General features: G+C 31.0%; 2 protein-coding genes and 1 non-coding gene across 3 annotated transcripts; 1 reads left to right on the top strand and 2 right to left on the bottom strand.

The window, feature by feature from the left end:
- Positions 1–943: 943 nt before the first annotated feature.
- Positions 944–9,428, top strand: LOC114376997 (pentatricopeptide repeat-containing protein At1g30610, chloroplastic). Its single transcript, XM_028335356.1, has 9 exons — positions 944–2,190; positions 3,454–3,645; positions 4,022–4,103; positions 4,218–4,409; positions 5,119–5,232; positions 5,816–5,906; positions 5,980–6,137; positions 7,865–8,296; positions 8,861–9,428. The coding sequence occupies exons 1-9, from the start codon at positions 1,139–1,141 to the stop codon at positions 9,227–9,229; spliced, it is 2,682 nt and encodes an 893-aa protein (XP_028191157.1). The 5' UTR covers positions 944–1,138; the 3' UTR covers positions 9,230–9,428.
- Positions 9,429–13,440: 4,012 nt separating this feature from the next.
- Positions 13,441–15,534, bottom strand: LOC114376973 (protein PARTING DANCERS). The gene is made up of 7 exons (XM_028335319.1): positions 15,382–15,534; positions 15,204–15,292; positions 15,012–15,107; positions 14,816–14,910; positions 14,704–14,744; positions 14,532–14,615; positions 13,441–14,057 (listed from the first exon to the last, which is right to left on the bottom strand). The coding sequence occupies exons 1-7, from the start codon at positions 15,532–15,534 to the stop codon at positions 13,908–13,910; spliced, it is 708 nt and encodes a 235-aa protein (XP_028191120.1). The 3' UTR covers positions 13,441–13,907.
- A 2,181-nt stretch (positions 15,535–17,715) lies between these two features.
- TRNAL-CAA lies at positions 17,716–17,799 on the bottom strand. The gene has a single exon. It is a non-coding gene; the product is annotated as a tRNA-Leu (tRNA).
- Between the last annotated feature and the right edge of the window lie 4,849 nt (positions 17,800–22,648).

Genomic DNA, 22,648 nt, shown 5'->3' with positions numbered 1-22,648 from the left:
AACTTAATTATGTATTGTCATATTGATTCTTAAAAACACTTTCAATTTTTTAATAAGTTAACTTTTTAACTTTTTGTTAATTTTTCAGTTAGTTTGGTCAAACATAACCTAATTTTTATGTTATATGTAAATTATTAACATAGACATTATCATATTTATTCACTGTTATTTTTTATCCCTCAAGTTTTTTTCCTCTTTCTTACCAAATTTGTCACTTAAATTGTAATATAAATATAAGTGATTATATATCGATTAATTTAATGACATTGTTAACAAGATTCTAAACCAGAACTTCTACCCACATAAGTTACTATATTATATGCTATTAATTTGTTAGAATGTTAGATTAATTAATAATTATTCTATTTTATGAAATAATACGAATCATAGTAAAAAATAGAAAAACTTAAAAATCACAAAAGAGAAATAAACTAGGTGTTAGAATCATTTTCTTATATTTTTATTTTAAGATGAGAAAGGTATACGTGAAAGAAATGACATATATGATCTATGTAATTAATTAACACACAATTATCAGCTAAAGTGAAATTACAAAATATACGAGAAAATATGATTTAGTGACTAAAATAACAATAAATTATTAAATTCATATACTAAATAAAAAAATTAATAATTTTTAAAATTAAAAAATTAGTTCATTGATAATATATGGATAGATTAGTTCATCAAGAATATGTTAGCAATTGGATCCAAATGTGTCACATAGGCACCTGCGCTCAATAAATTAATCTTTACAATACCATGTATATTAATTAAATTCAATTATTCTGCGAATATAAAATATATAAAATATTTCCAAATTCCAACACATAAATCATTTTCAATTTAATCTCTAAAGTAATGAAATTGAAAACAATTTTACCTTTGTGAGCGGTTTTTTCCCGTATAAAAAAACACATCGTTTAACTTAAATACTAACATTATCAAAACGAGTCCAAAGTTCACATAGGCGTACTAAGAAGTGTGCATCGTGAATGATATTTTCGTAGAGACGGAGCATGTTGGTTTCCCAGTGTGAGTTTGGTGTGTTCGGCGAAGGAATCAGCTACGTAGTTACAGTATGACCTCCTCTCTCGTAAGTCCTTAACGTCGTACTACTGTTTCTCAATTTGTTGAGATGGGAATTGTTGGCTTTGAAATTAATGCGAATTCTGCTTCTGCTTCTGCTTTGCATTATTATGGTGCTAATTCGTTCTCTTCCCACACGGTTCCTTTTTCTCTGAGACCCTTTTTCGGGAATGCTCTGAACGTGAACACGAGGGTTGCAGGGAAGATTCGGGCCTCTCATGCTAGAAAGCCCAAATTCGGAGCAGTTATTGTTGCTTCACTGAGTGGTGGCTCTAATAATGCTGGGTTGATTAGTGACGCTGTTCTTCCCAAAGACTCAGAATTTAAGCCATCCTTCGACGAATATTTGAAGGCCATGTCTGTCAGAACTGTAAGGGTCAAGAAGCGTGCTGCCACTACTCAAAAACACAAGAAGACGGAAAACGGTGATAATAATAAAATTGATAGAGAAGATGAAGTTGGTGTGTACAAAGAAGGTTGCTCCACCAGAAGTAATAATAATGGTAAGGTCAGAAGAACAGCAACTAAAGGATTCACAAGTGAAAATGATGGCAACCTTGATGATGTAAAGGCAAAGCAGAAGAAAAGTGGAGCAAATGTAAGACAAAATGGGCCGTTGAAACGCCGAAGTCGGAGTTTAGAGCCAGAATCATATGATGGCAGTGAGATTGGCAAAAGTGGAAGTGGAAGGATGAGCAAGAGCATAGTTAGGTCTAGTTTGAATGGTAGCCATGGGAGTGTCAGAGAGAGAGGAGTGACTCATGATTTGTATTCTTCAAAGATGTTGGGAGAAAAGATTGTTAGTAACAGACAAAGGGATTACAATACACAGGGTAAACCCCCCCCTGGTGGAAATAAAATTGTTGCTAGGCAACAACAAGTTCAGGATAGAGGGCTTGATAGAAAAAGACATACTGAAAATGGAAGTTTGGCTTATAGAAATGGAAGCCGTAAGCGTTTCATTGATAGGGGTTATGATTCTGACAATTTGGAGGTCGAACGAGCAGCATTTGAGAATCTTGAGGACCCAAACAATGTTATCAGAAAGTCACAGTTTTCACATAAGGAAATGGAGGAGAAAATCCAAAAGCTAGCCAATTCGTATGTAGTCTTCTATTATTTCTTTCATGCTTTTGGGATACCTGAAAATAAATAGACTAAATAATATGCTCAGGATTTAAGTATATGCATAAACTTTGGTGCTAATTTTTTTTCATTAACAAATTTTAGTAAATTGGTGCCCAAAGGGACAATTGAAGCAATGTACAGAGGAAGCTTAATACCTAAACTTGCATGTGATATTTGAGCCAGGTCTATGATTGTTTGGCTTGACATTGTAGATGTAAGTTTATTTGTCAAAGATTTTTCTCACATTGAACATTTTGCACTTTGGTGGCTTTCCATTTAAATCAGAATTGAATCAGTGTGCCACAAGTAAGTGTAGGAAGAGTAGAGTTAAGGACTTAGTCATTAAAGGAACACTTTGCCTCAGCTGCATGCTTAACATCAAATAACTTTGGCTTTGGATGTTCCTTTGTTCCTCTCAAAGTTGGTAAACTGAGGATTTATAATCCATGGTTGTGGTTTGGAGTTGCATCGTGCATAATTTGCTGCTTTGCACCTTGTTCTGAGTAAGTGTTTGGTTATTGCATAGATTCTTTTATTTATGCCTTATGTCAGCCAATAATTCATGAGCTGGTGAAATGGCACTTAACTCCCATGCAATCTCTAAATGGCAGGCCCCTAATGTCTGGTGATTTTGCTCAAGTGCATTTCTTTATACTATAATTCTTTGTATGGGAGATTAGTGTGATTCTTGACCTTTCATTTTCTCCTATTATTTGGATTCACAAGAGTCTTGTGAATCTTGTATTAAAGCATTGTTTGTCTCTGCATTTGGGTGTGTAAATCACTGTTGGCCCCAAAGAAAAATGGGGAAAAAAAGTACATGAAAGGAGTTATATATTTCATGCAGGAAAAAAACATCATACTCAGCTTCTTGACAGGCTCCTAAAATTTATGATGCAAGCAATGATACAAATAAACATCTCAATTGCCATGGGAATATTTAAAGTTTTAAATATTAAATTCGTAGTAAGGATGGGCTCCTGGAGTTTTTTTTTTCAGTGTCTATAGATGGATTGCTTCCTTCTTTAATTTCTTTAACCTATGTTGGTATGATTGAATAGATATCACAGATATGTTGCAGGTAAATGTTGCTTCAAGTGGCAAAGCATCATTTTTCTTTCTTTTTTGCTTTAAGTTGATAATCCAATGGCTATTCTCAATGTGTAATTTTATGATCTTTTTATTAGTTTATTCATGTTAAAGTGTTTCTTTCCTGTCTACCATTTTCTCAAACAGGTTAAATGGTGCAGATATCAATTTACCTGAATGGATGTTTTCTAAGATGATCAGAAGTGCAAGGCTTAAATTTAATGACTATGCCATAACAAGGATTATCATAATCTTGGGAAAACTAGGAAACTGGCGGCGAGTGATACAAGTGATTGAATGGCTTCAAAAGCGTGAACGTTTCAAGTCCCATAAACTAAGGTAATTCAGTGGCCCGTGGTACCTAGTCACATGTGTGGATATCTTAGAAAATGATTTTAAGTAACCCAACCATTGAAATATGTTTCTTTCATGCCAAATTATACAATTTTAAAAAAACCTAGACATATAAAATATGTGTGTATTTGTTTATTTAAAAACTATATTATACTTTGATTTTGATGCCCATTGGAGTAGAAAACTTTAATTTTGTAATAACGTACTTTCAATCTAGTAGTAGATTCCATAACTTTTATCCTATAAATGTTATTCATTGGTGTAAGATTGATTTTCAGAAACACACACAGAGGAACCTGACATATAAAGTTCTGTTCTATCTTTGGTTAGTCAATGTTAATGTGCCAGTCTTTGACATTAGGCATATATATACCGCTGCTCTTGATGCACTTGGAAAGTCGAGGAGACCTGTAGAGGCACTAAATATATTTCATGCAATGCAGGTAATGCATGTAATCCATGCAATATGCTCATTTTTACTGAAATATATTAATTAACATCATGTGTAAATAACTAAATATGGGAAACTTCTCTAACACTCTTTCCTTTTCTTCCAGCAACAAATGTCCTCATATCCTGATTTAGTAGCTTATCATAGTATTGCTGTGACTCTTGGGCAAGCAGGGCACATGAAGGAACTTTTTGATGTGATTGATATTATGCGATCACCACCCAAGAAGAAGTTCAAAACAGGGATATTTGAGAACTGGGACCCAAGGCTGGAACCGGATATTGTAGTCTATCATGCTGTAAGTTGTTTAAAGAAGAACTTAGTTTTAAGAGCTTGATGCAATAGTTGTTCTACTCCATATATTTGGAGGCCACGTCTAAATTGAAATGTATGGTTTTGGGATCAGACATATCATTTTGAATATGCAAGTTAAATTCCAAAAAATCCTTATGGTTTAATTTATTTGTGGTAATGTGATAGTTTCTATAGTTAAAGATAGAATATATATTTTCACACTTGAAAACACTTGTAAAAACCAATTTTATGCAACTAATTCTTTATTGGTCTTGAAAATAATAGTTTTAATGACCAATTAAAGTACTTTGTCTTTGTCCAACAGTTGTTTTTTTCTTGTACAAATTTGGTTTTTTTCATTTTATCTTTTTGGTTGCGATAAGAAGGTTTTCATGATCCATCGTCTTCCTATGGTTGTTTTGCCAAATGAATTTTGCTATTCAAAGTTGCATAGGTGTTCAATTACTTCCTTGAATGAATGATTATGATAAAAAGGCCTCATGCTTGCATATTTTGTATTTATAACTTAAGTTGTTTTGTGGAGCATTTATCTGTCCTTATCTACACCATTGTGACTGGGTTTCTTATAGTCCATATTCTCTACTTTAATGTTTTAGTTGAAAATAGCTTTTTTTTTAATAACTTTCACAGTTTTCCAATTTGATAATTTAGGCATGATTTTGTATTTGTATATTAATTAATTGGGCATGCAGGTCCTTAATGCTTGTGTTAGGCGGAAACAATGGGAAGGAGCCTTTTGGGTTTTGCAGCAGTTAAAGAAGCAAGGACAGCCGCCTTCTGCCACAACTTACGGCCTAGTTATGGAGGTAGTAGTTGCCCCTAGTTTTTATTTATTATTATTATTTATAAAACATTTGAATCTTTTACATGCTTCTTGGTAAATAGCAAATATTTTTAATCAAGCTGGGAAGTAAAATTGGGTAGTTTTGTTTTCTTTTTCTTTTTTTAAACTTAATAATTTTGAGATTCTATTAAAACTTAGAAGCAAAATACAATGATGTTGGATTAGGATATATCTACTAGAACAGAAGATCATACAAAACACAGAAGAGAACATAATAAACAACAAAAAATAATACATCAACTCAAAAGAGTAGCCCACTTGTTCATTCACACATGGAGTTGTATTTAATTTAATAATTTTACTAAGTGTTGTGTGGCTAGAAGCAATGTGATAATTTAAATTTTGCTTCAACAGAAAAGAATAACATATTTCATTAAATTTGAGAACTTTACAAGATTTAGGACAGGGTTCCTGCTCCTAGTTGAGTTGAATTATACTGCAATTGGGAAACTTTGATTCCATGGAAACTACAACTATGGAAACAATTATGTATATATGAATGTTGGCTTGCACATAATTCATGAATTTGTGTAATGCTTGAACAGGTGATGCTTTCATGTGGCAAGTATAACTTGGTTCATGAATTTTTCAGAAAACTTCAGAAGTCTTTCAGTCCCAATTCATTGACATATAGAGGTATTCTCATTTATTTCATATCTATGCCAATCACTTAACTTCTTTATAATCTTGACCTTCCTTTTATATGCAGTTCTTGTAAATACACTTTGGCAAGAGGGAAAACCTGATGAGGCTATACTGGCTGTCCAAGAAATGGAAAGACGTGGAATTGTAGGTTCTGCTTCTCTTTATTATGATCTAGCTCGATGCCTCAGTGCAGCAGGAAGAAGTCATGAGGCACTAAAGCAGGTGCTTTTTTGTTATTCCTATTTTCTCTCACTGTTACCTTTTCAATAGGGTAGTCGTGGTGATGCCATTTTGTTTGTCCTGAAAAGCTTAAATGCATTAATAAGTTGATGATGTATTGTTAATTTGTAAGATTTTGGCCAAGTAACACACAACTTTTACCTAAGAGCCAGAGCTTATAAGGTCTCAAAAGAAGAAAGAATTTTCAAAAGGTAACTTAGCTGTGAACCGATAAAACAAGCAATTTAAATTGAACTCTTGATCTTTTCCAAACTTTTCCCTTTTTATCGAAAGCATGTTTATTTTTCAAGTTGACCATAAAGTACACACATCACCAATTCACTACATTAGTCTTCCCGAAATTTTGATTACTAAATTAGTCCCTCAAAGATTTAAAATGTCACCACATCAATCTTTCAAAATTTTCATTACCAAATTAGTTCCTCGAAGTTCTAAAATGTCACTAAATTTTCATCCTTATGGACGACTAAAGTGATAACATAAAAAGATTAATTTATTGACACGAAAGGTTTAAAGGATTGGAGTTAGTTTGGTGGCAAAAATTTTGGAAGACTAATGTGGTAATGTTTTAGATTGAGAGACTAATTTGGTGACCAAAGTTTTTGGAGGATTAATGGGTTGATGCATATAAGTAGAACTTTATAGGACCGACTTGAAGGTTTACTCTTCATTTTTCTCAAGCTCTATAACCTAAAGTCCACTTAATGCAAGTGAGAATAACCCTAGCACACTCAAAATTCTCCTGACTTCCAAGTTCCAACAGTTCATAGATCCCTCACACGTGAAGGCATCAGCTAGGTCGCATCTTACAAAGTCAATGCCAAACAGAACAGAACAGCTGCTAACTGACAATGCAATAGTTGTTCAACTGTCTCACCATCCATCATACCATACCATACCATACATCAACGAATTATAATGATATTACACTCCCTTGAATTCGGCTGTGAAAATGTTCCATAAAGGACTTGTCCAAACCCAATAAATGACTAAAAAATAGAAATCAATAACCTTTTGGAAGGCTTGCATGTGAGTTAGTTTAATAGAAGTTTAATTTCATGGGATTTTGTATAAATAACAGTTTTATCAGTTGTCTCCAATGGGATAGCTCTCAAGCTCAAAGGTAGTGGAAAAAGTGGAATCATAATTCATGAATCAATGTGTGGTAATTTGGATTTGGAGAGAATAGAAAGGAAATTGATTTATCTAGACTACAGATGCAGTAGTCCAAACACACAATTGATAATAAAAGGAAAATTATGACAAAATTTTATGAGTAGCGCAGAGAATCTCCAATATCTATTATGCAATGGTTGGTTTGAAAACTAGCAATTGATGGAATACAACATTGGCTGAACTGTGTCACACTCCCACTTACTAAGTAATTGTAAGGGCATTATATACATCCATAGCATTTGTCCAACTCTTCCACCGTGCTTAATTGCTTATGTAAATTAACACACTCCAAACAGCAGGAATAATCATTGTCATGGCCGCAATATTTGCACTTCAGAGAAGTCTAAACTAGATTATCATCGCTTCAATTGACATAAATTGATTGGATTAGTGTTGACTGTTAATTCTTTGTTGAATAAATTCTTTTGGTTCAAAGTGCCCTGGTTATTATGAAAATAAGTTATAGTGTAGAAGGGTATTTATACACTTTTATAAGGCTTGATCACCAAAGGTATCGTTCATCTTTTTGACAGATAGACAAGATATGTAAAGTTGCAAATAAACCACTGGTAGTGACCTACACTGGCTTGATGCAAGCAAGTCTAGACGCTGGAAACATTCAAGATGGGGCTTATATTTTTGAGAAAATGAAGGAAATTTGTGCTCCAAATCTGGTTACTTGTAACATAATTCTGAAAGCTTACTTGGAACATGGCATGTTTCAAGAAGCTAAAGTGTTGTTTGAGCAGATGTCAGAAAATGCAAATCGTCTGAGGGGAAATACTGATTACAAAATGCTGGTGGTACCAGATACATACTCATTCAACACCATGCTAGATGCATGTGTTGCAGAGAAGAGATGGGATTATTTTGATCATGTGTATCAAAGGATGCTGTACCATGGTTATCACTTCAATCCAAAACGTCATCTTCGAATGATATTGGAGGCTTCAAAAGCTGGAAAGGTAACCTTCCTATCCTATTCCTTTTGTACATATTCATTTGTTTATGAATGATCCTTTTGGTGATCATGTGAAGAGCATTTTACTTTTTGCATGTGATGATTTAGGAGATATGCATAGTAAAAAAATAAAATGGACTTCACGTTTTCTTGCTTTCCTCTTCAAAATTTGTGTCTCGATGTTAATTTGAATGGGGTGAACTACAGGAGTCTAAACAAAATAACTATATATTTAATTTAGAGATGTAGCGAATAACCGTAATGTTTTGTGAGATTTCCCTATTCACGTACAAGTTTGAGCTGCTGCTCTTATATTAGTATGGGCATGTCATTTTTGGTTCAAAATCTCTTTTTGCATTCATGTACCAAAATACCTATTGACACCTTATAGTTGAATTTTCTATAGTATGTACGTTTGTTTTGATATTGTTCTGATGTGTGCTGCTATCATAAAATCTTAGTTCTAGGTCTAGCTTTTTCCTTGTTGATACAAACTATATGCGGAGAAATGTTATCTTTATTATGAAATCTGAGATCATGTCGTTAACTTATGGAACTTATATTTTAGGAACGGCCTTTGGAGATAACATGGAAGCACTTAACCGATACAGATCGTATTCCACCTGCTCCTCTGATCAAGGAGAGGTTCTGTGCAAAGCTTGAGAAAGATGACTATGTTGCTGCTCTCACATGTATCATCAACAATCCCCCTAAAGACTTGCAGCCATTTTCCAAATCGTCTTGGTTGAAACTATTCAAAGAAAATTCTCAGCGATTTCAGAAGGATACGATTGTTGGACTAATGAACGAGGCCAGCAATATAGTTTCCAATAATAGTTTTCCAAATCCAACACTTGAGTATTTAATTCAATCATGCAAAGAATTTCTTTTTGCTACTGTCCTCAGTACAGCTGACATGGATTCAGTAAAAATGTAGTGGTGGTAGAGTAAGCTGGTAGTAGCCAAATCTGTATCCAAATCTTTGTAATATATTCTCAATCAGAATCAAATGGAAGCCTTATATTATAAAGGGGTTCTACTTCCATGCAAGTTCCACAGGAAACAGTCCCAAATAGATTTTTTTTATCCTTAGGAAATGCACACAGTATCATCAGAGAATTTATAACATTCACATATCTTGATTAACCAATGGAGTTAGATCCCCTCAGTAATACTCCCAAACAGATGGATGATAGATAATAATATGTTATTTTTTATCAGTTAATAAAAAATATTTTCAAGATCCCCCTCCCTCTCTTCCTTTTCACGCAATGCCTTTAGAAGGAAATCTTCATTACTTGTGTATATACCAATAAAATAGATTTGTTAAATTTAAAAAAATTATTGAGAAAATGACCTTGAAGTTCAGGTTAGAAATGATTGATTACCAGAGGAGATAATAGTTATCTTAGCTACCAAATATACCCTAATATTTTTACTGTATATCTCAGTTTGATATTTTGAAAATGACATATTTTGCTAAAAAAGAATGACATATTATTCCATTTAATATCTTTAAAAAAATTGAAACTAAATCCTGCCTAAAACAAATTTGTTTTCCTTTTTTTAGGCATTTGTTTTAGGATATCTAATTCTATTTTTGAGAATCATTTTTCCAAAAATATAATGATAGAATTGACATTCCTATATAAGTAAATATTTTTAAAAAGTTATGTTTAATTAATAATTAAAATTTACTATTGAGTTTTTGATATTCTCAAAGATAATCAAAACATTTATTTGGTCCACATTATATTTTCACATAAATATATGATACAATTATCAAAATATCCTTATTCTATGAAAGATATATTTTTTTTTACTGTGATTATTTTTTTATAAATATATTTTGTAGCCTACCTGATATATGGAGATACTATAACAATATTTAATTTTTACATAACCTTTGCTAATAGAATGATTAGTCTATAGTAACGGTTATTTGTGTGTATAAATTATTTTAAAAAATAAATTTATGAAAATGAATTAATGATACACAAATTACCATTTATTTTAAACATCCTATTAATACATCTTATTTTTTTCATCTTTTTTCTTATTTCCTTATAAATCCTATCATATCTATTATTTTTTTCTTTTTTTTTTACTCTCTTTTCAGGTGTTAGCACATTGAGTGTCTATCAGACATTTTTTATTATATTTATCTATTATCATTGTAGATGAATTCATTATAATTGTCTAATTGGATATAATAATAAATATTATTTAATAAGGAAATTCAACTTTTTCATTTTTTCCCCTATATATTATTTTATTTTAGGCATAATGAACTATTTGATCTTTTATTTTTTTGTTCGCTTTAATTTTTTATCTTTTAAAAAGTTTAATTTAGTTATTTATCTTATTTTTACCCTTTATTTTATACCACTCTATTTCCATCTTTTTAATAGCTTAACTATTGTTTGGTTGGATTTGCTTTTAGTTGTACTAGACTTGTATTTATCTTAAATTCATTGGTATAAATAAATCCTAAATTCTAGTGTATCCCCTGCTATATGTCAAAGAACCATACAAATATTGAATATACTTTATGCTCTACAGTTTCACTAATGTGGATGAGTAAGAATTATCTCAACTTGCATACTTTCTGAATCTTTCTAGTATTATCCTCTTTTATAAGTGTTTCTCTTTGTTCTGTGTTTTGGTTACTCAATTTCATTCTTTTATTTGCTTATTATGGTAAATTGGTAATAAATTATCTCTCTTATGTCGTAACAACTAACAAGGGTGATCCTTGGCGCAACATTAAGGTTGTTGCTTTGTAACCGGATGTCACGGGTTCAAATCTTGGAAACATCTCTGCTTGCGGGGGTAAGGTTGCATACATCTACCCTTCCCAAACCGCCCACCTAGTGAGAGCCTCATGCAATGGATCGCCCTGTATAAAGCATGCCCTAACCTCAGTATGGGGCAATCCCCCCTCTTAATCTTAAACATTTATATACCCAAAAAGGAATTATTTCTTCATTTTAAATGCCAAAAGGTTGTTACTTTTCTTTCTTGGGAGGGTGGGAGTACAAAGATTCCCAAGTTCAATCAATGTTATTCCTTCTTACTCATATTCCTAAGCCTTGCTTAGTACTTGGTGGCTGACATTTGATCAACATGTTCGACCTATCTTGAATATAAATAAATAGTAGGCTTCTATAATAAGAATGGAGCTCTGAAATTTTTCTTTTGTTTAGCTTTAAGTTTCTACTTGTTTTTTTTTTGTTTTTGAAAAGGGTGTGCAGAGGTGACAAAGTAGGGGCTGACATCCCAACGATTTGGCACCCCTGCCCCAACCTAGACTCTGCCGCACTGCAAGATTATATATATAAAAAAAGAGGAAAAGAAATAACTAGCATGGGGGACATCAACCAAAATCCATGAGATAAAACCAAAAAGCTATGAGAGCCTATAGTTAGGAAGACCTAACCTATTTCTAAAAAATCTTCCCTAATGAAAGAAGGAGGAAGAGCCCACCAAACAAAATTCTATACACTAAGACCATGAAAGACAAACCTATCTGCACAGGTGTTGCCTTCTCTGCACATATGAGAAACACTAACATTCATCTTTTGTGTGAGAATTAGACAGTTAGTCTATCTATTAGAAAGCTTAAGGAACAATGCTTTTTGAAGGCTGCAACCACCAATTGAGAATCACTAACAAACCAAAGATTATACCAACCTTTAATATAAGCTAATTCAATAGCAAACATGGCTCCAATCAGATCAGCATTAAAATTCTACTTGTAGGTTTGAGTTGATGTTAATATTTTTCTTTCTTTACTTACAGGTATTCTCTGGCTCAAGAACATGGAGATCTTATCAATCTTCATGACTGGTTCCAGTCTTTTAGAACAATTGTTCTTCAACATAAAAATAAACGGAAGCAAAATTCAAAGCAATCCCCCTCATCAAAGAAGAGAAAAGATATAAATGGATCTGCAGACCAAAACGAAGCATCAATCAGTATCCTTAATATTTTCAGTATCATAATAGCATGAGGTGTATTGCTTCAAGTGCATTGCTAGATGTCTGTCCCAAATTAGCACTTCAGAAGAATTAATGGAACATTTTCAAAACTATGACATGGATAGAAGCATTTTAACTTGATTGCCATCCGTACATGTTGCTAGTCAGCTTTCTACTTTGTTTAAGATTATTTACAATTATGGAATACATTTTTCATACTTTTCATTTAGGGTCCAATTTACCTGGAAAAATGTGATCCAAAATAAAAAGGTAAATAAATAAATGATAACTGGAAAAATGAACTATAAAGGATTATCTGCGTGTCAAAAGATATTTACCGATTATTTCTTTGCAGAAGTGATTTGTTCATGTTATCTTGTTAGTAATATTTACAGAAAAAACTATTTTCCAAACATTTTACTCCATTATCACTTTCTGTTATTAGTTACCTTTTAGGGCTTTAAGGAGTTTTTTTTTTCTTTTTTCTTTTCTGTACGCTAAAAGTACAAGTGAGTTGTCACCATGATCAGTAAGAGTGTTTATAAATTGTTCATTGACAAAGATGAGTCGTTTTTAAATCAAGCTGACAAAGGATCACATATAACATTTTCATAAATGAGATCAAAAGCCAATAACTTAATTTTGATAATTAAAAGCTAACTTATCCCAATTTATAAGAAATTATTAAATGACTTGGAAGACTATATGGTCCTAATTCGTCTTCGTATGACATTAATTGTTTTGTATTTTAAAAAATATAGTTGTTACATGAAGATTGATTATTTCATGACACTTTATTAACTTTTTTTAAAATTAAAAAATATGATTAAATGTTATCTTAAAATTGATTGTTTAATAATTTCTTTTTATTTGTAGAAATTTAATTTTTCTCATTTTTTATCGATAAATGTTAATTATTAATTTTTTTTATTAATAGAAAGAGTTGAATTTATAATCTCTTATTCTCTCTTCAATGTTATATTAATCTTATAAATTCACTCAATTCCTCTCTGACTATAAGGTTTACAAATATTTTTTCAAATCATCAAAACATAGGTTCAAATCAAATTATTGAGAAAAAAAATCCTATTTATAGGAATAAAAACATAACTAAAAAAATTAACAAAATTACATGAATAATGATAGTTGCTAATTGTGACATGACAAACTCACGTAAAAAAATCGCAGTCTAAATGATAGTATATGTAACTCTAGAATAAGTCTACAAATCAACTTCTCATAATATATATAACCATCAGACCACGAGGCTGGGATGGGTTTGGATGTCATCTCATTGAAGTACGTTTGTTGATTCCTTTTGTTGGGTGATATTCTTGATATTTAAATACAGTTCAGTTCATAACACTAACGGGCTAAAGCTTCCGTCTATCATCAATTTATACTTCAAACCAAAATCTAAGACCAAGAGCCTAAAACTGCTTGTCATCATCGTAAACAAAACGATATGGTGCTTTCTAACTCGTGATGTTTGTCAGTCGATAAAAATTGGAACTACGAGTACTATTTTATAAAGAAATTAACAAAGATCCCATGTTAAAACTGTGCAAAAGAGCTGCTTATTTTATTTGGGCAAAAACAACTCCAACCTGGATTCCATTGTTACTCTGTCTGTCATCAGTTGATCTTGGGACACAAGTAAAACTTTGGGTCCCTGAGAAACCTTGAAACCATCTCTGCCTTGTCAGTAGAAAGATCTGTGTTCTCTAGAATTTGCTCTTTTGACGCCTTGGCAATTGCTTGGACAGAACCAATAGCTTGACTAAGCTGAATTGAGCGATCAGAATAACAGAATAACTCAAGCTACATAGGCATGGCTACCAGGGTTTCGCATGTGACAAAAATATTATTATGTGGTATACTATCCCAATAAATAGGACGAGTTGCACGAGCCTAATATAGCATCAAACTCAAAACTTTGTCACGAGGGCAATTATCAGTAAATGTACAAAACGAATGCACAATATATAGAGAGAGGAGAAATCAAGTTACACCAAGAGCAATTCTAAGAAAATGAATGATGAAGATGAAACTTAACTTTTATATATATATATATATATATATATATATATATGTATACTTAAATTTACTCTTGTAACTTGATCCTTCCTCTTATACTACCTTAACGAGTTTTAAACACCTATATGATCAAGAATCCTGGGATTTAGCAACTTTGGGTGGAAACACGGAAAAATAGGGAAAACTAATATGGAGTAGTTGCCTCATAATAGAGGAATTTACCGAATTTGCATCGTGATTGTCAATGCCTGGGATGGATGTAAGCACCTTAAGGTAAAAGTTCATTCCTTGCACTAACTGCTTCCTCTTCAAAACCATAACAAAATTCGTACATCAACATGTTATTTTCATTTCTGAAGGGACATATATATGAATGTAGAATCAATCAACTGACCTCAGCTTTCAATTTTTCCCCAATTCTCTCCTGCTTGTATACTGCAATTAGATGGAGAATGAGAAATATGAATTGGAACAAATTAATTTTAGTTTGAAGTTTCTGGTTCTACCTCCAGAAGAATGAGCTATTTTTACCATCTTTTCAAACCCCATCTCTGAGTCCTGAACTGGCACAAATGTAGGCTTGCCAATCACCATCCCAAATCTTCATCCATAAACATGATCCTTATTCTTTCATTATTCAAGTCATACATGGCAAATCATATCAATCAATCAGAACACAAGTAAGAAAGAAACAAAACTCACTTGAAATATGACTGAATAAGTGAATCAAATTGCTCTTTTGCCGGGAGTGTGATAACCACGTAAAAACGTGCAAATTGCATCTTCAGTTTCTTAACTCTGAATGAGAAAATTAAAATCTAACATTAAAACTCATAACTAACCACTCAAACATGCATACTCCCAGTCAATGACTCCATAACAGCAGCCTAGTACCTGTTGAAGATTGGAGCAACATTGTTGCAGTCCCAGTTTGTCACAAAAATGAAGGCCACAGACAAACCCCCACAATTGAATATAAAATCCTACAAGGAAACTCCTCATATTTCAACGTTGAACCACTATCTGAAAGGAACAAAAAAAACAGGGGAAAAAAACACAAACTGCCAATTACCGGGGCGATTGGGACAAAATTTAGGCGAAAGGAATTAGCAGAGAGGAAAGTGGAGATAAAATTGATGAACGATGGATGTTGGTCCTCTTTCCATGCATTTCTCATCAGGCAGACTCCAGCTGTAACTACAACAGTACGTAACAATGGCCTCATAATTCTAAAAAAGTTAAATAAGAGAATGAATACATTTTGTAGTGATAAAAAATTTAAACGCACGAACAACATATCTAAAAGTCAACGCATCAAGATCAGAATCAAAAGCATTACTGCAAAGTTTCTTCAATAAATTAATTGGTGGTTTTAAGTGGATAACCAAATTCCGCACGTACGCTTTACCAGATCCTAGGATCAATCTGATGGATGAGAATAGTTCTCTTTACAACAATTTTCCTAAAATATGCTCAAAATTAAGCATCAAACAACCACTTCATCCTCCAATCCTATCAAAACCATACTTGAAAACAAGAATATCATCATATTCAAAGAAGAATTAAAATCGACGTCTAACAGGGAATAGAAGCAATAGATCCCTCTCCCTCAAAAACGAAATTCTATAATGATTTTTAAAATATTCTTCTACTTCTACCTATGAAGGACGTAAGTTTTTTGCTCCTTTTCTTCTTCCCTAAGTAGAAAGCAGATAGATCTCAAAGGAAAAATAGAGATACAATAGCATGAACCTCTGCTTCAAATTAGTATTGAACAGCATCAGAAAGTATGAGATCAATTCCGCATCATCGATGATAAATGCGATTTACGATTTGAACAAATAGATCGAATACCAGCAGCAGCAATAAAATTGTTTTCCGTTAATGAAGAAACATTGCTTCCGGAGAAGGTGGAATGCGAAGTTGTTGAATCTCGGAGGGATATATCCATATGTGAATCAATTGCGGAGAGAACTGTGAATGGAGAAGATCGAAGAAGCTCTTAGTCTGTTTTCGAAACGTGATTGATTTATTTCCCTCTCCCGAAGAATTCAAATGGCGAACGAAAGAGTGGAGAAGAGAGTCATACCGACGCGGTGGTTACGGCCCCAGAAATCAGAGCGAACGAGGCGGTGATAAGAGTTGGATCGCAGTTTGCATGTTTCCCGCCAAGAATATCAACCAATTTATATTATTATATATATACTTTTATTTCCATATTCAAATGAGTGTATTCGAAAAATGTTAGTGCATCACCCTTTAACGAACATACTTTTTATTGTTAATAAAAAAATATAAAACTATGTAATTCTCATTTTTATTTAATAATTTTTTCTCATAATTATTTTTGAATAAATTTTGACTAATAGTAGATTACGTATTAAAAAAATGCTGTGAGTTGTCTTTAGAGTTTGCATGCATCTTAGAGAAGTAATAAACACATTCCACTAATAAAATGGAATATATTTTTTATACTTTGTTAATATAAATATTTTATACTATTAATTAATTAAAATTATTTTAAGAAAAGGAATATTTAATTCTCTTAAATTTTATTTCTTTTATAAATAGACGTTTCAAACTGTAGTTTAGTCTTAATTGATTCTTGCACTTTACTTACAGACAACTACTTTAAACTTTAATTTATTTTAATTGATCCTTAAATTATTTTTCTTCCTTCAATTAAACTTGGCGTAAATAATAATAATTGCATGCCTTTAAAAAAAAAATAAGTACACCTTAACATTGTAAGAACATAAAAAAAACAAAAACAAAAAGTATATTATATTAATTTAATTTTTTTAATTAATTAAAGATATTTGATATAATGTATAAAATATTTCTTAATATTTTAACACACTTATTTGCTCCCTTATAAAAAACGCACTTATTTGCTAGACTCTACGGAAATTATTCATATCTAACTTGCCAATTGATTTGGTATGTGTTGGAAACAGAAAAGAAAAAAAAGAAGAAGAAGAAGAAGAAGAAGGAAATATCTTATAATGGAGAAAATGCTGATAAGTTTTTTAAGATTTGTGATAGAAAACCACGTCAATGAATAGGGCATTAGTAGCGTTAAAAGTAGAATAGCATCGGACTCAGTTTATCCTAATATATATTGAAGGAAAACATTTACAAGCTAAGCAAAATATTTTCAGAGCTAAAGAAAGAAATTCTATCTCTTGAACAACTAGCTTTTGCACACTAGAAAAAAGACATTTGTCATGATACGCAACAATTTTTGCAAGAAAAACAAACAATTCAGCAAATATATATAGAGGAAGAATGGGACATAAAAGGAAATAAATATAGGAACCCGACCCTCGTACGCTTCAGAGTTCAGAACCATTCGCATTGTTCTTCAATGCAAGTAAATCAAATATGAAAAAAATTCAAAAGTTTATGTCAGAAGTGGGATTTGAACCCACGCCCTCTCACGAGGACCAGAACTTGAGTCTGGCGCCTTAGACCACTCGGCCATCCTGACTTGTGTATTTATCATTCAAATTTTGTCTAGTAATTAAAATGGTTTTCACCATCTACATTTTCTTTTGTTTCTTTTCAGTAATTACGTAGCCATCCCTTTATTACCTTTACAATTTGAACGATTATCTTCATTATTTGACTCTTATTTTTATTATTTTCGTGAAAACTCAATTTTAAACAGGTACTTAAATAATAATAATAAATTAGGAATGAATTTTTTTAATTAAAGATTAAAAAAAATATTTTCCATAATAGGAAATAAGAATAAATTTCAAATTTAAATGAAAATTTAATCAGAGCACAAATTTGTTATCTGAGAAAAGTCGTAAACCTTAAAAAATTATTAAAAACTAGTATTTTAATCTGTGTGTTAAGTGAAAAATCCAGCAAATAAAATTTATTATTATAATTAATTATCATAAAAATGTAAAAAATACTTATATCATATAATTAATATAAATATATATAAATCACTTAATTAAAGTTTAATTTATTGGTTAAAAAATAATTTAAAGGCAGTAACACTTTATTCTTTACCAAAATTTAGAGGAAAATAACTAGTATGACTAGTACAAAATACCAAGCTCAAAATTTTAATCATACTTAGGGATATGCTATTAATTAAACGTCCCAATTTTTTAGGTTCAATTAAATGTCATAATATAAGAAAAATGAATAATGACTCAACTCATATTAGCTTCAGTATATTTAAGAAACCATCTGATTCTGATATGTAGGGAAAAAGTTAGCTTAGATTAATTACATTGAAACAGTATACTTTTTACCTCGGTATATGACGTTGCAACTACAAGATACAAGACCAACACAATTCACATAGCTGATAGATAATTGTCTATTGAGCATGTTGATCCGGTTTCAATTCCTAATCATATAAATGGAAAATGCTTTATACCTGAAAATTGAAATACTTTTGACAAACACCAAAAATAAATAAATAAACCTAAATGGTCTATAAAAGAGAGGGTCCAGTCTGATTTATCTTTTTGTATACCTTTGAGGTTTCTAGAGATTTTTTTTTTGGGTAAGAGAATAGTTTACGGCAATTCAATTTAGCTTTTTCGGTATCTGACTGCTAACTTCAGTCACCTGATAGATGAGACTTGAGAGATAGATCTACAAAGTACAATTGTTGAAGTGGAAATCTTCTAAACATTTTTTTTTTCATACATATATTTTTTACAACCAAACTTAAGATTTCTTGTTAAAAAATTTGAGTTTTTTTACACTTGAAAATTCAGGCACGGATCTAAGGGGTAAGCAGCTCCCCTCCCTTAGGACTCTTTTGTATACATATGAAACAAATTTAACAAAATACAAACAAAGAAAAATAGATTTTTGAGTTAATATTTACTTAAATTTTTTTAGTAGCAGATCATATCTCCAATTTTATTCATAATTTTTTTAAGTTTATTATTTATTAAATAATTATTTATTATAAATTAAATATTTAAATAATTATGTAAAAAAAAATATGACATTCACTTCTAGATCCATTCCTACATGGAATAAAACATGTTGGTTTTAGGTTATGTTTGACAAAAATAATTAATATGTTTATTTCAAGCTGAAAATTTGGTTAAAAGTTAAAAGTTAATTTTTAGTTTAAATTGATATGTAACTTATTGTATAATAAATGTTGGACCAATGCTGAAAGTTTCCATGATTTTATGTTCAAACTTATGCAGTAAGTGGATTCAGCTACTCGTATTAGGATCGTATTATGGTGTATCTGGAAGTCAAGGAATGCAAAGCTTTGGGATGAAAATTTAATCCAGTCAACAACTGCATTCACTTTAACGTGGCAGCAATATTCTGAATGGAGAAATAATGCCACCTGCTGGTCCAAGCACACGCTGTAATCTCCAGAAACTTGTCATGGCACGAATTGGAACCCTCCTCCAAGTGGATTCATGAAATGCAACACTGATCTGCACTTTTTCAAGAAGCAAAATCTTTTGGCATTGCTATGTGCTTGAGAGACAACAAAGGTAACTTCATTAAGCCTAACTCCTCCACTTTCAATGGCTTACCTACTCCAAGAGAAGCTGAAGCATGGCCGCATGGGCGCTTGTTAATACCTTTCTCTGGCTGCAAAATCTCCAGCTTTCAAACGTCATAATAGAATCTGATTGCAAGGTCGTGACTGACAATTTTAACAGCTGCTCCAAAGGTTCCTCTGATTTTAATATCTTGATGAATAAATGTAGACAATTAGGCTCCACAATTCCAAATTCTGGGTGAGTTTTGTAAAGAGATAAGTTAATCTTGTGACTCACAACTTAACAAGAATCTCAAGGTTTTATGTTAGTTCTCATGAGTTTAATCATATTCCCTCTTGTATTGTTTCTTCAATCATGAATGAAATGATATAACTATATTTCTCCTAAAAAAATTGTATAATAAATGTTTGATAATTGACTATTGAATATGCCATATTTATTTGATTTAGTATATACTTTTTTATTTTCCAGACAAAATATATTTTTTAAGTAATTTAATAACTTTAGATTTTTCAGTTAAACTTGAATTCTGATTTTTTTTTACTTAAACCTCGTTTTTTTTAAAAATCGTGTAATATTAAAATATTTTTTATGAAAAAATATTTTAATATCAAAGAACACGATAATTAAGAAGTTTTATTAAGTATTATGGGTAAAAATAAAAAATATAAATACTAATAAGATATAAGCTTAAATAAAGCATGTTTATATTGTATGAGTTTATTTTTTAATACAATAATTTGATTGGTAGGAAAAAGTTATTGCTAAAACCTTATTCTTTTTTGTTTGGTGCTCATAGAAGTTTGTTAACTTCTTGAAGATTACCTCTAAATTTTACCGAGTCATTTTTTTAGTGCGTGCGTCGGAAAACTTGGTAAGCAACCATTGTTGAGTTCTTTGAATCTTTGACTAGTTTATCGAAGCGTCAAAGTGGTGAAAGCAACTATTAGAGGAAAAGAAAAATTGTGAAATATTAAGAGTGCTTTTGATATTACGATTTTCTATTTTAATGGTTAAAATTTTAATAACTTTATAATTTAAAAAAGACTTAAAAATTTAACAGTTTATGTATTTTATTACTTAAAAAAATGCAATTTCAAATATTAGAGGAAGAGAAAAATTGTGAAATATTAAGAGTGCTTTTGATACTACGTTTTGCTATTTTGATGGTTAAAATTTTAATAAATTTATAATTAAAAAAAGACTTGAAATTTTAACGGTTGTATGTATTTTATTACTCAAAATGCAATTTCAAGTTTCAACCTCTGTTTTTTCTAAGCAACGGCTGTCACTACATTTTACGTTCATAAAATATACTTTCTCACTCTAGACTAACTAAATGTTTAAATCCATACCCTTTCATAAGTGCCATATGGTTTTGTTAATAGGGAAACAGGAATTTAAAAATAAAATATCCACTTCAAAAAAATAAGATACATAGAAATAAAAATAAATTTCATAAAATCATTCCCACCATCTAAAAAATCAATAGCATGTTTTGAAACTTTAAAGGTTGTTCAAGCCTCAAAGCCCACTTAAAAAATTTATTATATATATTAAAATAAAAATTAATATCCAATCTTAATTATTTAAACTTTTGTCCACTGTGGATTTCAAAAAAGAAAAAATAAAGGCAAAGAACATTATAAATAAAAATGACAATTTTCTCTGCCATTTAATAATTTTCGAGGAGACTATTCTATGTAAAATCTCCAGTTGGGAAATTGTTCTCCCATAAAATAATGACGAAAAAAAACTTTAAAGTAGATTTGAAATGGAGACGAGGACCACACTTTTCGTCCCACGAATGCCCATGTATATTAAAAATTGAATGTGTTAATTTATTTTTCATAATTTAGTTTTTAAAACGGAATATAATATACAATATTTAATATCCTCTTTTATTTTATTTCATTTTTTAAATTCATTACAATTTCAAGATTTTACAGGGCCTTCTGAAAGAAAGGAATTACGGGGGCTTCCTCACTTGAGGAGAATTAAAGAAACATGGACCGGGAAAATTATTACGAGATAGGGATAGGAGATGAAGACAGAAATAATTAAGAGGCAAAGATAAGAAAGATGATACTCATTACTCAAGACAGTGCTATGAGGTATCCCTAGTTCTAAAATTTAAATATATTACTCTACAAAAATAGATTGTTCCCCTACTCCTTTTTTTCTCATCATTTTACAAGAAATCTCCTCATTTATTTTGTCAGAAAATATAAATGCCAATAACAAAACTTAATGTGTCCATATATAAATGTTTCTCCTACATTACAAACAATAAAGAAAATATATTTAATATCTTTGAAACTTAAAATTACTCAAAGATAAAAGATATTTACCCAGAATGCTGCAACTTTAATATCTTAATATATAATCCACTAAAATCAGCTCAATGATGAAAATTATAGATCATTTACATGAGATTTTAGGTTTAAATTTCGTTGTTATTATTAAATCTTAAAAGATACAATTATATACTCACTTTTTCTTTATAAAAAAAATATTTCTTTAAATAAATTTCAATATATTGATAAATTAGTCTCTACTTCTCTGTTAGAGATATTGTAAAATCAGATAAAAAAAATTTATAACTGCCTGAGTCACTGTATAGTGTCATGTACAAGTAACTTATTATTATTGTTTTGCAAATATCTAAAACTGCGCCACCTAGATGATAGTTTAATCTAGATATAATAGTAGATTACGTGAGAAGATGTCGGTATGGTCCTCATCCTTTAATTATTGATTTCTGACTTCGATGTGATGCATTGGATTTTTTTGATTAAATTATTCTGAACGGATTAGAAAATTGGAACA

This window comes from Glycine soja, chromosome 11 (assembly GCF_004193775.1).
Source record: "Glycine soja cultivar W05 chromosome 11, ASM419377v2, whole genome shotgun sequence".
Classification (NCBI taxonomy): Eukaryota; Viridiplantae; Streptophyta; class Magnoliopsida; order Fabales; family Fabaceae; genus Glycine; species Glycine soja.
This window is presented reverse-complemented; position numbering and strand designations above follow the sequence as displayed.